Source organism: Geospiza fortis, unplaced genomic scaffold (assembly GCF_000277835.1).
Source record: "Geospiza fortis unplaced genomic scaffold, GeoFor_1.0 scaffold34, whole genome shotgun sequence".
Classification (NCBI taxonomy): domain Eukaryota; kingdom Metazoa; phylum Chordata; class Aves; order Passeriformes; family Thraupidae; genus Geospiza; species Geospiza fortis.
Genome location: NW_005054474.1, coordinates 601459 through 615949, shown reverse-complemented (window position 1 = coordinate 615949; position 14491 = coordinate 601459). Strand labels below are relative to the sequence as shown.

General features: G+C 41.7%; 1 protein-coding gene across 1 annotated transcript in view; it reads right to left on the bottom strand.

The window, feature by feature from the left end:
• Positions 1 to 1805: 1805 nt before the first annotated feature.
• Positions 1806 to 14491, bottom strand: part of NKTR (natural killer cell triggering receptor) — a 38380-nt gene continuing 25694 nt past the window's right edge. Inside the window, exons 10-16 of the mRNA XM_031062954.1 lie at positions 13521 to 13657; positions 12003 to 12148; positions 8137 to 11073; positions 7443 to 7538; positions 7256 to 7315; positions 5881 to 5976; positions 1806 to 4176 (exon numbers count right to left, since the gene is read on the bottom strand). Coding sequence (XP_030918814.1) covers positions 4098 to 4176; positions 5881 to 5976; positions 7256 to 7315; positions 7443 to 7538; positions 8137 to 11073; positions 12003 to 12148; positions 13521 to 13657 — 3551 coding nt within the window. The 3' untranslated portion in view covers positions 1806 to 4097. The remainder of the gene's footprint in view (positions 4177 to 5880; positions 5977 to 7255; positions 7316 to 7442; positions 7539 to 8136; positions 11074 to 12002; positions 12149 to 13520; positions 13658 to 14491) is intronic.

The window sequence follows — 14491 nt, the reverse complement described above, 5'->3', positions numbered from 1 at the left end:
GGGAGTGACGGAGTGGGAAGGGAATCTCTTGGCACAGAGAGAGCGCAGGGAAAGTGTGTTTGTGCTGTGGCTTTGTAAATCTGTGATTTATAAGTAGTTGTTGGAGAGGCAGATGGGTCAGTTAATGTCTTATTTGAGACAAGGCACTCACCTGCAACTGGAGACACTAGACAGGTTGAGAAAGGTTAACAAGATGCATCAGCAATATTAACAATTCTGTCATAACTGAAGCCTGTCTGTTTTCCCACAAACCTAAAACCCTCTAACTTTGTACATTCCTACAGAGACAGAGCCACTCCACAACATCCTGTGGATAACCCATTCCCAGAAAAACCCCAGACCTGCACACCAAACCTTGCTTAGAACCGTTTTTTTTTTTTTCCTTTTTGATGAAATCACTCCTAATTGAGCACTGATTTCACTTCATTGCAGGGTTTCAGACCTGTTTCAATCCTGAGCAGTCCATGCCTGGGTGTCACCACTCTATTTTTACCCAGCACTGCTCCAGCCCTGCCTCCACAGCCAGCTCAAGGTGACAGCGTGACCTCCACAGCAGCAGCACCTGAGAGCAGCCCTGGGATCCCCAGGACTGACTCCTGCAGGGAGCACAGCTCTGGAAGCATCCAGAACATTGTGTTGAAAGAAAGGTTGGTGACAGCTTCCAACACCCTGCTGGGGAGGGGATTCTGCCCCTTCACCCCACCCTGCTGGGCTGTGTCCAGAGGAGGCTGTGGGGATGTTCCAAGGGCTGGAGCCAGGCTGGGAGAGCTGGGAATGTTCACCTGGAGAGGAGAAGGCTCCAGGGAGAGCTCAGAAGGCCTGAAGGGGCTCCAGGAGAGCTGGAGAGGAGGAAGAGGGATGGAGGGACAGGACACAGGGAATGGCTTCAAACTGAGAGAGGACTGGGTTAGAAGAAACAATGGGAGTAAATTCCCAATTTTCTCTGTAATGGCACAGGTCTCCTAAAAAAACTTGTGCCTGCCCCTGGATCCCTGGAAGTGCCCAAGGCCAGGCTGGATGGGGCTTGGAGCAGCCTGGGACAGTGGAAGGTGTCCCTGCCATGGCAGGGGTGGCACTGGATGGGCTTTAAGGTCCCTTTTAAGGTCCCTTCCAACCAAGTTACTCCATGACAAGCTGGTTTATGCTGCCCTGAGACATAAGAGCTTGTCCAACACTCACTATTTCATCTGCTCTGTGGTGGTGCCACTCCTCCCCCGAGGTCAGGCAGTGCCAGGTTATCCAGATCACACTGAAGACCTCGGCAAACACCAAGGAACCACCTCCCCTCATCGTCCTCACCTCATGCCAAAGGCAGCATTTCCACTGAAATCCAGATTCTGTGGGACAGAAGGTCTGAAAGCCTGATGGATCAGGCTGCAAGCCACCACAGCTGCTGCCCTGGGCTAACAGCACATTTCCAAGATGCTGAGGAAGTGATCTGGAAATGTGTATTGGGAAAGGAGATTCAGCAGAGTGGATAAGCTCAGCTCATTCCCAGATTTCCATGGAGATCTCTTAAGTGTTTCTGTTCACCAAGGAGAGGAACCTTTTATAGATCTTGAGGAAATGGTGAGACCTCACAAATCACTTGGAAATTTCAAAATATTTGTTCCTCCAATGACTATTATGTAAACCCAGAGTCCTGCTGAGGAATAGCTCCCCTATGTAGGTCAAGAAAAGGAAAAGCAACTTCGTGTCTGAGTCTTGCAAGGAACAAAAGTGGATTCTGAAAGTGCAGTTTTAATTTTCCTGCCTCTTTCCTTCAAGCAGCACCACGGATTTTTCCAGATGTAGAGAAAACAGCATTTGCAGATATGTACAAAAGTTTATTTTACAAACAGCAACTACTTTGGAATAACAAAATTGCAAAAACATAGAGCAGCGTTAGAAAACCAGCTCAGGGGGACATTTTCCATCTGAAGCACAATTTAATAGATTTCACTAAGTAAAAATACCCCCAGCCCTTGCCTCAACCCCTCCCCAACCATTCTCTACCTGATGGAATTTCTTTATAAACCTTTGACTAAAGATATGAAAGACTTAGTGACAGTGCAGTAACTTTTGATAACTACAGTTAATTGTTTGACCTGGCCTTAAAAAGTCAAATCAGAGCTGAAATATGATAAAAATCTGATCCTGGACCAATATTTTCACTAGTAATGGTTATATTTGTGTATTTCATAACACCATGAACCCTCTAGTTCTATTTTCTTAGAAAGGGGAAAAAGTTACAGCTGTACTGAAAATGATGAAACTACAACAAATATCACTGAAATATTTGTTCAGGACTCTGAGATGGCTGCTGCTGTTAGAAACATGTTTGTAAATGTATCCTGACTTGGGTATTAAATGTATTTAATGCTAAAAAGCATAAAAAGTTTACCAAAGGGTGGAAAGGTTGCATGCAAACGCTTTGTCACTAAATTCTTAAGTGTAGGAAAGGGGTAAGAGCAGAGTTTTGGGTACTTCTAGAAAAGTGAAAAACCTCCATGGCCAATTCAAAATCAGGAATGTGCTGTGGGTGGACAGAAATGGAGGGAATCATCACCATCTCCCTTTGAACTTGCTTTTCATAAGTGTACAAAATAAAAAAATCATCAAATTTGGGGGAGCTTAATTCAATCAAAGAGAGAAGGAATTGATGCCTCAGCAAAATATTACTGCTTTTAATTGTCAAAGCTACTGGGTCCTGATGAGATTAAGAAAAACAATTTCCTGTATTTGAAAATGAGCAAATGAAAGCATGTCCAGATATTACAGAAAATCATTAATGGAAACTGTTATGGTACAACAGTGCTCATTAACTCTAATTAAACCATGTTGGTTTTGTCACCACAGACCTCAATTTTTAGGTTACATTATGCCATTAAAAAATCTGGTTCTCAGAACACAACTTTCTAAATCCCCTCAAAAACTTTACAGATTATTTTAAATCAACTGAATCAGAATATTGCAAGAATTACTCAACGGTCTTCAGCTTGAATCTATTTATATTTTTGCAAGCGATTTGCCTGGAACTTGAGAGTAATTTTTGGTACTAAACTTTACTTTGAAGGTATTGTTCATGCTTTTTATGAGGCATCCCAGTATTTCTGTAGTCCTGCTTTAACAAGATATAATTCAATATCTGCAATATCAGTATCTGATATTCCCTATGGTGAATGGGATAGAGGTTTTCTTTATAAAGGAGGTTTTATAAAGGAACCTTTATGGCTGGTTTTCTCAAAAAATTATCATCATGTCAGTGTTTGAAAGAGTGCTTTGGACAAACTCAGGACACATTCATGGTTTACAACATTCAAAATGTGTTGAAGGATGCCAAGCACTGTAATAGGAACTGAAAATCAAAGTCAGGAAGTGTTTGGAAACACATTTTTAGTCTCTGAAGGACATTGCTGTTTATCACAAAATTCCTCTTTAAAACATAAAAAGTTTAGTCAGGTTGGATATTAAGCTCCAAACTCATTCATCACACTTTTGCTCACTGCTTGTCAGTTTGACAATTCCCACTGGGCATCAGCTCACCTTTTCCAGCAGAATTCCAGAACACCACAGCTCAGGAGGGATTAAGACAGAGTGGCAGGCTTTGTTTTCCTCACCTATATCCTGTACAGAATGCAATAATCAACAATCAAGACAGAATGGAAACAGCTTCCAGCAATAAAAAAGCATTTTCATCAACTAGAAATGGCAGCCTTTTTAAGAAATTGACTTCACAGTTTAATAGTTGCTAGCACATCTTTCCTAAGGTGTTTATAAACAGACTTGAAGACAGTCCTGACTGCTGCACCCAAAAAGTGGCAGCAGCAATTCACCTAAGTGTAATACATGGCTTGGAAAAGCTGATTCAAGGAAACCAAACTGGGCTTTTTTATTATTATTTTGTAAAAGTTGCATTTGACATAAAAAAAATAAAAAATAACATCAGCTGTCGAGCTCAGTCCTTCTCTCTGTAAGCAGAGCTGAATTCACTGTTTAACGGGAAAGTTTCAGCTAATTCAGCAAACAACCTTCACTTGTGACACTGTCAGAAGAGTTTTTTGAGTATAACACTGAAAAAATTGTGGAGCAGAGTTTCCATCCTCCAAGGAACATTCTCAGCTGTATCTGCTGCTCTCACTGGGGCTCCTGTTGTTGGAGTAGCTGCGATCGCTGTCGCTGTCGGAGCCGTAGGATCTGCAAGGAGAAAAAAGATTGAAATGCCCCAAAGCTGCAGTTTGAGCTTGAAATTAAAAAATGCACCATGTCAAAAAATTGTTACAGATAAGAAAACACACCAGTCTTTTACAGGATTGTATTTCTTGTAAGTGAAGGATTCATTAAGGGATACTCAAAATGGAAATAATCATTAAATTCATGTGATGAAAACTCTGTGTAACTCAAGTCAAACTGTTTGTAACTTCTTGCTTTCACTGTTACAGCTAAAAACCATCCAAAATTAATGTTTTTATAAAAGCTAATTGAGCTGAGTGAGAAGTGTATTCTACAAGTGGAATTTTACACTGCAAGCATTTCTCAACTAGAATAATTTCACAAATCTTTGATTTATATATTTTATTTTTGTGTTTGAAGGAGGGTCTTAAAACTTAGGCCCCATAACCACAACAGAGGTGTGTTTGTGTGTCTGCAGTGTGGAAATTGTATTTAAAATGTTTTGGCTCCTCCAGACAAATTCCAAGCTCAGCACCTGGCCAAATGTCAACACAGAGCCCAGATGGTTTCAGACAAGCCACAGGACACGTTCAAATTACACAGAACAAGCTTTCAGAGATTTTCCAGCCCCCTGCCTGTAAGAGAAGCTTTCTAAGTGAAAGGTGAGCATTTCCTAATCTCACACTGAAGCTCCTCAACTTAATAAAGCAATGGTTTTTAAGTTTATTTTCACATTCTTTATTAAAACTCATTAATTTTCCCTCCAACACAAGATGAAAGTTGTCTTATGCAAATGGGTGAGAGCAAAGTCCATTAAGAGTTGGTATAAAGCTGTGAAAAAATTCATATGAGGAGAGGATGAAAATGTACAGTAGTCTTAGAAACCTGAGTTATTACTAATAGGGGGCATATTAAAAGGTATAAAACAAATCATCAGTGATATTAAATGTATCTGCAACTTTCCATATCTCTGATTTCTGTGAAATGTGCTCACTTACACTTATATAAATCCCCTGGACTGAGAAGAATAGAATTTATTTTAAACTCAGCAGATTTGCAGGTAAAAATATTCTTTCAAAATACATTCTGCGAAGTTAAAAATTAAATCTGGATTGCAGCAAAACTTTTAAGTTTCCCTTCCAGATTGTTTTAGATCCACTTCTGCAGAACAGCCAAAAAGAATTTACTATACAGTGGAATTCTTTGCATACCAGGCAGCTTTTAATCCATAAGAGAGCACTTGAGTTAAATCTTGTGAGCTATGTGGGTTTTAAGAAACACTTGATATTATTTAAAAAATATAATAATTCAAATCATGGAATCATTAAGGTTGGCAAAGACCTTTGAGATCATCAAGTTAACCCAGCCCCACTGTCTTCACTATTAATCCATGTCCTCAATGCCATTTCCACAAGTTTTTAACACTTCCAGGGATAAGGACTTCATTTCCCTGGGAAAAGGTGCAAATTTTGAATGCATGGATAGAATAAACTGGAAATAACTTTTCCTTATCCTGGTTGCTTCCCCATCCTCCTCTTTGGAATGTCAGAGCTTCCGACTTCCTCGCTCACATTCACGCTCCGATTTTAATTAGAATTTGGCGTGAATTATTACTTTTGCTGAGTGCATTTCTTATTCTTATGGGGAAAAATCATCATTCTGGCCTTGTTCAACATCCTCTGTTTGTGTTCAGCAAATCCTTGTGCAGCCAAGCAGGGTCAGACCCACCTGGATCTCCGGTCGTAGCTCCGAGATCTCCGGTAGCTGTCGCTCCTCTTGCTCCTGCTCCGACTCCTGCTGTAGTAACTGTCATAGGTGTAGGACCTGCTTTAAAGGGGGGAAAAAGTAATACTGAATTCACATTTCTGGTCTAAAATGCTGTTTTAAATGCTGGTTTAAAGGCTATTTATATAGAGGCATGAGGGGGTGTATAGAAATTACTGCCAAGGATGTGGAAAACAATTCTAGGCTTTATAAAGGTTTCAACACAACAACAATCTTCAAAATAACAGTAAAAATCTCAAATTTTATTGGGAACAAAATAGTAAGCCTTCATAAAGCTTTGTGCTGTCCCTTTTTTTTTCTAGTAAACTTCTTCTTTGCTGATAATTCTGAAAGCAAGCCAAGTAATGTGTTCACTGCTACTTATAGCATTACCTACAACTGTAATGCCAGGATGGTTTGGTGATTTTCAGTTTTTGAAAGTGTCTTGTGTTCATTCTGCTTTGATTCAAGTTGTCATAATGATAATTTAATAATAGTTTTAAGTGCTTCAGATCCCTGGAAGTGTCCAAGGCTAGGCTGGAGGGGGCTTGGAGTACCCTGGTCTAGGGGAGGGTGCCCCTGCCCATGGCAGGGGGTTGGATCATCTCTGAGGTCCTGTCTAACCCAAACCATTCTGGGATTCTATGAGATAAAAGCAATCTTAAAAAGTATTTTTATAAATAAATATGTATTTAGATATGCATTTGTATTATAGTATGTATAATAAAATAAGTAGTATGTACAATATATGTAGTATCATAGACAATAATTATATAATAAAGTCTGTTTTAAAGAAATGTAATTAAAGTAGACATACTAAGATGATTTGATGGGCAGCACATTTCTTGCAGAGTTTGTATAAAAGGAAAATCTGATGCCTCAGGTTTAAGCTTTTATCTTTTTCAGATTCTGTGCTGCTTTAGTGTGTGGGTCTGAGCTTCACATCAGGGCATGGTGAGCTCTGTGCACAGAGCAGGGAGACAAAACAATTCCTGCTCCAGCTGGGTACCAAGGACAAATGATCCAAATCTCAGCCCCAAGAGCACAAACCCCGTGGGCTGGAGAGAGAAAAACAAGCAGGGTGGGACTGCAGGGGCTAAAGCTGGAATGGGACAATGAACTGCAAGATGCAAATGGAGCAGAACTGATCCCAGGGAGAGACCCCGGGAGCGCTCGTGCATTTTGGGGCCATTTTGGTTCATCTTGGGTGCAGCCCTGGCTGGGCTCTTGTGCTGCCCAAGGTGCATCCATGGAGGCCTTTGAATAAATCCCTGCTTTATTCTTTAGCTCTGTCCAGCCTCTGTTCTAGGTCAGCCTGCACAAGGCATCAAATCCATACCTGGATCGACTGTGGTGCCCATAGGAACTGCTCCTGGATCGGCTCCTGCTGTAGCTCCGGCTGACAAAATCAAAACCACAGAGGGGTTTTTAGTCAACAGAAACCAAAAGTGCTGAAGAGGGCAGGGGAGAGAGAGAACAAGAGGAGGAGAACATGTTTGGCACAGTTTGCAGCTGGATGAACTCACCTACGGCTCTTGTAGCTGTGGTAGGAACTACTCCGGCTCCTGGAGCGATCTCGGCTGTACCAGCCCCGGCTCCGGCTCCTCGAGTAACTCCTGGACCTACAACCAAGGAAACAGGAGAGAACACAGCTGAGAAGAGCAGCAGAAAATGGGAACCAGAAGAAGTTATGAATCTTTAGTATTCTAGCTAAATATTTATTCCATACTTGCTAGGTGATATGAGTTAATCCAAGGGCTGGAGCCCCTCTGCTGAGGAGCCAGGCTGGGAGAGCTGGGAATGTTCACCTGGAGAGGAGAAGGCTTCAAGGAGAGCTCAGAGCCCCTTCCAGGGTCTAAAGGGGCTCCAGGAGAGCTGGAGAAGAACGTGGGACAAGGGATGGAGGGACAGGACAAGGAGGTCACTTCACACTGACACAGGGTGCCCAGAGAAGCTGTGGCTGCCCCTGGATTAGTGGAAGTGTCCAATGCCAGGCTGGACAGGGTTTGGAGCAGCCTGGGATAGTGAAAGGTGTCCTAGGCCATAGCAGGGGAACTGGAACTGGATGGGCTTTGCGGTCCCTTCCAACCCAAACCACTCTGTGGTTCTATAAAACAGGGCTGTTAAAACACAAAAACCACAACCTGAAAAGCATTCCTTGAAAACATAAGAACATTCAGTTTGCCAGGGCTGGCTGTGGGAGCAGCACATGCTTCTCACCTGTACGAATATGTAGAACTTCGGGATCGACTTCTCGAGTGACTGTAGGATATGGACCTGGTTCTGTGTCTGGATTTAGACTCAGATTTACTTCGTGACCTGCTGAGACTCCTGGAAGGGCTGTTGTCATCTCTGCTCGGAGATTCCTCCTCACTGGAACTTTCTTGGTTCCTTGGCCGACGATTTAGCCGGGCTGTTTTCCTCACTTCATCAAAGAGAGACCCAGGCCTTACTTTATTTTTTGCTTTTATTTCAATTCTTAAACCTGCTGGTTTAGGCTCTGGGGCTGATGCTACATTTTTAACCTCTGTGGTCGTACTGATTGTTGCTGGTTTTAAGTTACCAACACCTTGCAAAGGCTTCCATTTATTGTCTATCATATTGCTTGGTGTATTTTCAGAAATTTCACTTTTTAAACTAATGTCTTTAGCACCAGACACAGGGGCAGAGTTATTTTCTTGCCTTCCCGTTTCTTTTTCTTCTTTATTAATATTAAAGTCTCTTGTGTTGTTTCCCAGTTTGACAGCATCTTGCTCAGGGGTCTCAACCTGTAATTCTTTTTTTACACCAGCACTTAAAGGTTTAGCAGTGAGAATGACAGGAGACAAAACATCCACATCCACCTTCCCTGGCGAGTTACGATCCGGAGTACAAATGTCCATGTTGTCATCTGTCTGAATAACATCTTCCAGCCCATTCTGGTTATTTTCTTCAACTTGTTTAATCTCACTCTTGCAGGCAGCCACGTTTATTCCTGAGTTTAAAATACCAGTTGAAGTGCTTGTTTCAATGGGCTCTTTATTAAGGTTGCTGCGATCTGGCGAGGTCCCACATGTGGTGTTTTTATCTAAAAGGTTTTCATTCACACATGACTTTTCACCATTTCCCATTTTATCTGTGACTATTTCATCCTTTTCATAAACTTGTTTTTTATCCTTTATGTCCCTGCTAAGCTGCTTTTCTTTTTTATCATCCTTGGTAACCAGCTTGTCATTTATCTCATCATCCTCTTCTTCCCCAAACTCAAGGGGGGGCTGCCAATGAAACATTTCTTTTCTTTTCTGGACTTTGTGTTTTTTCTCCTTTTTGCCTTTCGATTTTTCTTTTGCTTTTTTGGAATGTGATTTTTTAGGAGTCTTTTTCAACCCATGTTTGTGTTTTTTCAACTTGCTTCGAGTGTCTGCTGAGCTGGAACAAGAACTCTCAGACTCAGAAGATGACAACTGTTTGCTTGTCTTCCACGTGCAGTCAGAACCCAAAAAGCCCTCTGAGGAATTGGATTGTTTTTTTATCCTTTTGGTAACACTAAGCTCTGTGTCAGACCCTGAGGTGGCCTCTCCTTCTTCTTTCCCAGAGGAGGGTTTGGAATCTCCCCTGTTATGTTTTGCCTCTCCTCTTTCAGAGTTGGACTCTGAGTCCCATTTGCTACCTGAGTAGGATTTGCGTTTTGTTTTTGCACCACCTCTGGGCTGCTCCGAGCATTTCTCCTTAGCTGCTTTCTTTTTGGAGTGATCAGAATCCCGCTCACCTTTGCCTTTCTCCTCCTCTCTCTCACAACTTAAGCTATTTTTATCCTGTTTCTCAGCATCCCCTTCTAATGGAAAGCGGCCTTCTTTTTCTTGGACTGCTTTGGCTTTGGCAGAGCGCTCGCTGTCGGAGGACAAGTCTGAGGATGACAAACTGTCACTCTCCTTCAACCCTTGGGAAGACTCATCGTAGTCCTTTGGATGCTTGTAAGGCAAAGTGCTATCAGAGCTCGTTTCCTGCCTCGGTTTGAGGCCCCGAGCTTTGGGATCGCTGGATGTGGATTTCCTTTTGCTCCTGTGCCGGTCCTCATCGCTGAGGGAATAGTCGGACGTGGACTCGCTGTACCCCGACCTGTCACTGCGGTATTTACTGGGGGACGGTGACCTGCCAGAAGAAGGGGATTTTGTCCTGGAGCTCGATGGGCTTCTAGACCTTGAGTAAGATCTTGAGTAGGAGCGGCTTCGAGAGGATCTGCTCCTGGACCTGGGCCAGCTCTCCGAGCTCCTGTCGCTGCGGCCTTTGGAATAACCGCTCCGATCGCTCTCAGAGCTCCTCTCCTGCTTGCGATAGGAGGAAGAAGTGTTGGCCTCCTTAACCACCACTAAATTGTAATTAGTTTGGGTGGGAATTAAGTGGGTTGTTTTAGCTTTCATCTCCTGAATGCGCTCATATGATGGCTTCCAAGGTTTCTGCCCAGGTTTCCATCTTGAAGGTGGGGGACTGTCACTTAAGGGTATGACAGGGAGGTTTTCTGGGACAACTGGTGGCACAATAACCTTGTCACTGGGCAGGATCACTGCTCGGACAGGCTCAGCAGTCTTGGTCAGCTTAGTGTCATTTAACCGTGCTGAAATATTCCGTGGAGAATTGGGAACAGTCTTTTGCTGCCTGGGGTTAGAACTTGACCGTGACCTACTTCGAGATCGCGATGATTTAGAGGCTGATCTTGATCTAGAACTTCTTCTGGAGTAAGATCTTGATTTAGATCTAGACCTGGATCTGGACCTGTAGTACGATCGAGACCCTCTGCTTGATAAAGATGACAAGCTCTGGTCTTCCTTATCAGATTTAGACCAGTCCCTCCTGGATGAACGCCTGGAAGACAATGAGGAAGAACGAGATTTCCTCTCACGATCACAGGATGATTTTGTCCTCCTGTGGAAGGAATGAGAGGATTCTACATCTGATGAGGCTGATGTCTTCTTTTTCTTTGTTTGCTTGTGCTTCTTGAAGTGCTTCTGCTTTTTAGATTTCTTTTTATGTTTCACCTTCTTCTTCTCTTTCCTGTGCTTCTTGTGATGGCTGGAGTATCTCACAGTGCTCAGATCAGCATAACCGTTATGGGACCAAGACCTGGATCTTCGGGATGCACTCCTCTCATCCCATCTGCTGGTACAGGGGTCACTCAACCTGGAAAACAAAGAAACCCCAGACTAAGTGCAAAAGCTTTAAAAACATTTATAGAAATTAAGTATTTTTAAACTTAATTTTAAATAAGTTTACATAAACCCTAGCACACATTTTATTACCAGAGAATTGCTTTGAGTTCCTTACACTCATTTTGAGATGTAGAATTGCATCACTACCAAGAGCTACTTCTCCCTAAGAAATAAATCAGCCAACACAAGCAAGTTTCGCATATATTAGGACCTGTGTAAAGAGATTTAAAGTTTTAATTACCTCAGTCTGCAGGACTTTGACCTCTACAAAACAGGATCCTTAAACCACACTTAAATACAAGTTTTAAAACATGTCCGTACATAAAAAAGAATAATCTGAAACATTTGCAATTATGCACTACCACTACCAGTTACATATTTTTAAGTTTTCCTTTTAAGATTTATCTCCTGTCATTTGACAGAAGCTCATATTTAGCATCAAGTCATCAGGAATTCTGGAGAGCTGACTTCCATCCATCACACAGTTTGTAACTGCTGAAAGAACATACAACTAAAACAATAAAGGCTTAGTGGATTTGATTGTTTTACTCCAAAGAAACTGTGTTGCCTTCTCCTCACTTTGAGAATCACTGAATCCTTAAGGTTGGAAAAGATCTTTAAGGTCACCAAGTCCCACCACCTGGTTCAGCACTAAACAATGTCCTCAGGTGCCACATCCATGTTTTCGGAGCACTTCCAGGGGTGGTGACTCCACACTTTCCTCGGCAGCCTGCTCCAGTGTTTTCTGTAAAAAAAGTAATTCCCTAATATCCAGTCTATCCCTGGCACAACCTGAGGCTGTTTCCTCTCATCCTGGTACTGCCGTGGTTACATCCACACATCCAATGAGGGCTTCCCAAAGGCCAGGACATCTCAAAGCTGTGGTGGTGAGGCTCTTACTTGTCTCCTTTGCTCCACTTCTCCCCGCTGGGGGCTCGGTACGTCCGCAGCCTCTGCATCTCCTCCTTCCAGTGGGGAGGGGTCTCGCTGCTCTCCTCATCGTCCGACTCGGAGCAGGAGCGCGACCGCGGCGGGGTGTGATAGCGCTGGGACAGCAAACACACACAGCAAGGCTTTCTTACACAACTACTGCACCTTTTATACTTTTTATATAGACTTCTAAGCCTGAGAGAGGCCAGCAGCTCAGCCAGCTTTTGGAAATGTGAAAGGAAGAATCAAGGAGGAAGCCATGGATTCCCTTTTGGAATAACGCAATTACTGCAGATAACCCCGCTCGTTTTTAAAGCACAGATGTTTCACTTCAGTCACTCTTCATGGTTTGTAGGAGAAAAGACAAACCTCATTGCAAAAGTTACTGCTGTTCAACTCTTCAGATATGGGAATTCAGATTAAGTCACTTTAAAGCAATTAAAAAAATAAAAAACTGAACACAAAAAAATCACAAAAAAACCCTCAAAACTCTTTCACAAAAAGAGCAATGAAGCTTCACATTAAAAAAATTATGCTTAGGCAGAGAATTTAAGTAGGCAACAAGAGCTACTTGTGCAGCAGAGAAAGAAGAACTCTGCTACTGCTAACTCATTATTTTCCATTACCCAGTGGGATATGCACTTAGGTAAATTCTGTGAGGAAATCAGATCCTCCTTGACTCAATAAAAGCACATCTGGGTTTGACTCAATTATTTTGAGCCACTTATAAAAGCAATAAAATGGGGAAAAAAAAGCATTGTCCCCCAGAATAAAATCACAAAGGTGCGTGTATTTATTTATTCAGGTAATTACAGAAGGTTTTAAAACATCCTTCTTATATAAAAAAACAAAATCAAGATAACCTGAGCTTCCCTATTGTTTCAGCTGAAGCAATGACTTCTTGAAAACCAGCTTTTACAGAAGAATGGCCTAAAAGATTGCAGGGTGTCATGGACCTCCCCAGTTCTCACATTTTGTACTCTGGAGTCTCATGGAACCTACAAACAAGTATTTTGAAAAACATCACACCTGGACAGAAGCTGTGCTAAAAAAGACTGTAAGAGATGGAGGAAAAATGTGTTTCTCCAACTACCAGCCCTAAATGACATATTTTTTTCATTCTTAATTTGGCTTAATTTGCCAAAATGATGCAAAAAAGGACAGAAATCCCAATATCTGGCAGAAGCCAATTCCACTCCACTTTAAGTTATTTTTCCCCAAGTCTTTATTTACCCAAGCATTCCCAAACATTCCATTTAGGCATTTTTTTTCTCCAAACAATTTTTAAGTTAAAAGAAGTCACAGGAAGGATGGAAAAGAAGTGTTATAAAATCAACTACCTGACAGGATTTCAATGCTTTCTAAACTGGATCCTACAACATGTAAATAAAGTATCATACAAAGCCCTCCAGGGAAATTCAAAGCTCAAAGTCAGGGATGTTACTCTGCGTGAGAGGAAATAAAGAAATAAATAAAATTGTCACATACTATTGTGCCTCTTCCTTTAATTTTTCGTCCAGATTTAGAGACTGATGGTTTCTGGTCAGTCAGAACTGGTGCAGCATCAAGAAGCTTCCTACATAAATTAATAAAGTATGAAGTTACACAGCAAAAAACACAATTAACTTACAATTAGTTTAAGTTAAAAATGAGAAATATTCATCATCTTATTCATTTTCAGACAGAACTCTGTGTTTTTTCTCAAGAAACAAAGCAAGAGAGTTCTGCAACAAAAGGCAAATCAACATGTATTTGTTTTCAACCAAATGTGCAGCCTGATCTCTTGACACAGAAATTAATGTTAACAATGAACTTGCAAAACACTGTCACAAGAAGTTAACTTGTGTTTGGGGCACAAATCCTGAACACAACATGGGCAGAAGAGTTTCAGGATCTCAGTTCAGGATAGTTCACAAGTTCCAAAGCTTTGCTTCTTTCAGCCCATGTAATATCCCCAAAAATAGTGAGGAAATCTTTGGGAATGTGAGTGATGTTCCAAGAAAAGACTTACAGGAGACTGTAGCATAAGGGAATATAAAAACCCAACACCAAACAAACCCAACACTGATTTTAGAGCTAACCCACTGTAATGGATTAGCTCAGCTACAAAAGCAATGAAATTTGACAGTGGAGGTACAAAACACATGGAAAGCATCTCGTGAACTTGTGACTTCCTTTGTAGCAAAAGAAGAGCATTTTCTCTTATCCTCAAACATTGCTAAAGTCATGAAATTCCAGGAGATTGATTCTGAACCAAAGTTTCTTCATCAGTCTAAGAAAGATGAAAAATCACCTCTCCCAATCCCAAGTTTCCCTTGCAATCAAGTATTTCCTGTGGTTTGCATTGCATGATTACTTCTGAAATTATTCATTAGTTGTTTTTAATTGAGTTTAACACCCTTAAAGACCAATGAAATCATCTCAAGATCTCACTGAAAACCCCTGGCACAGGTCACAAG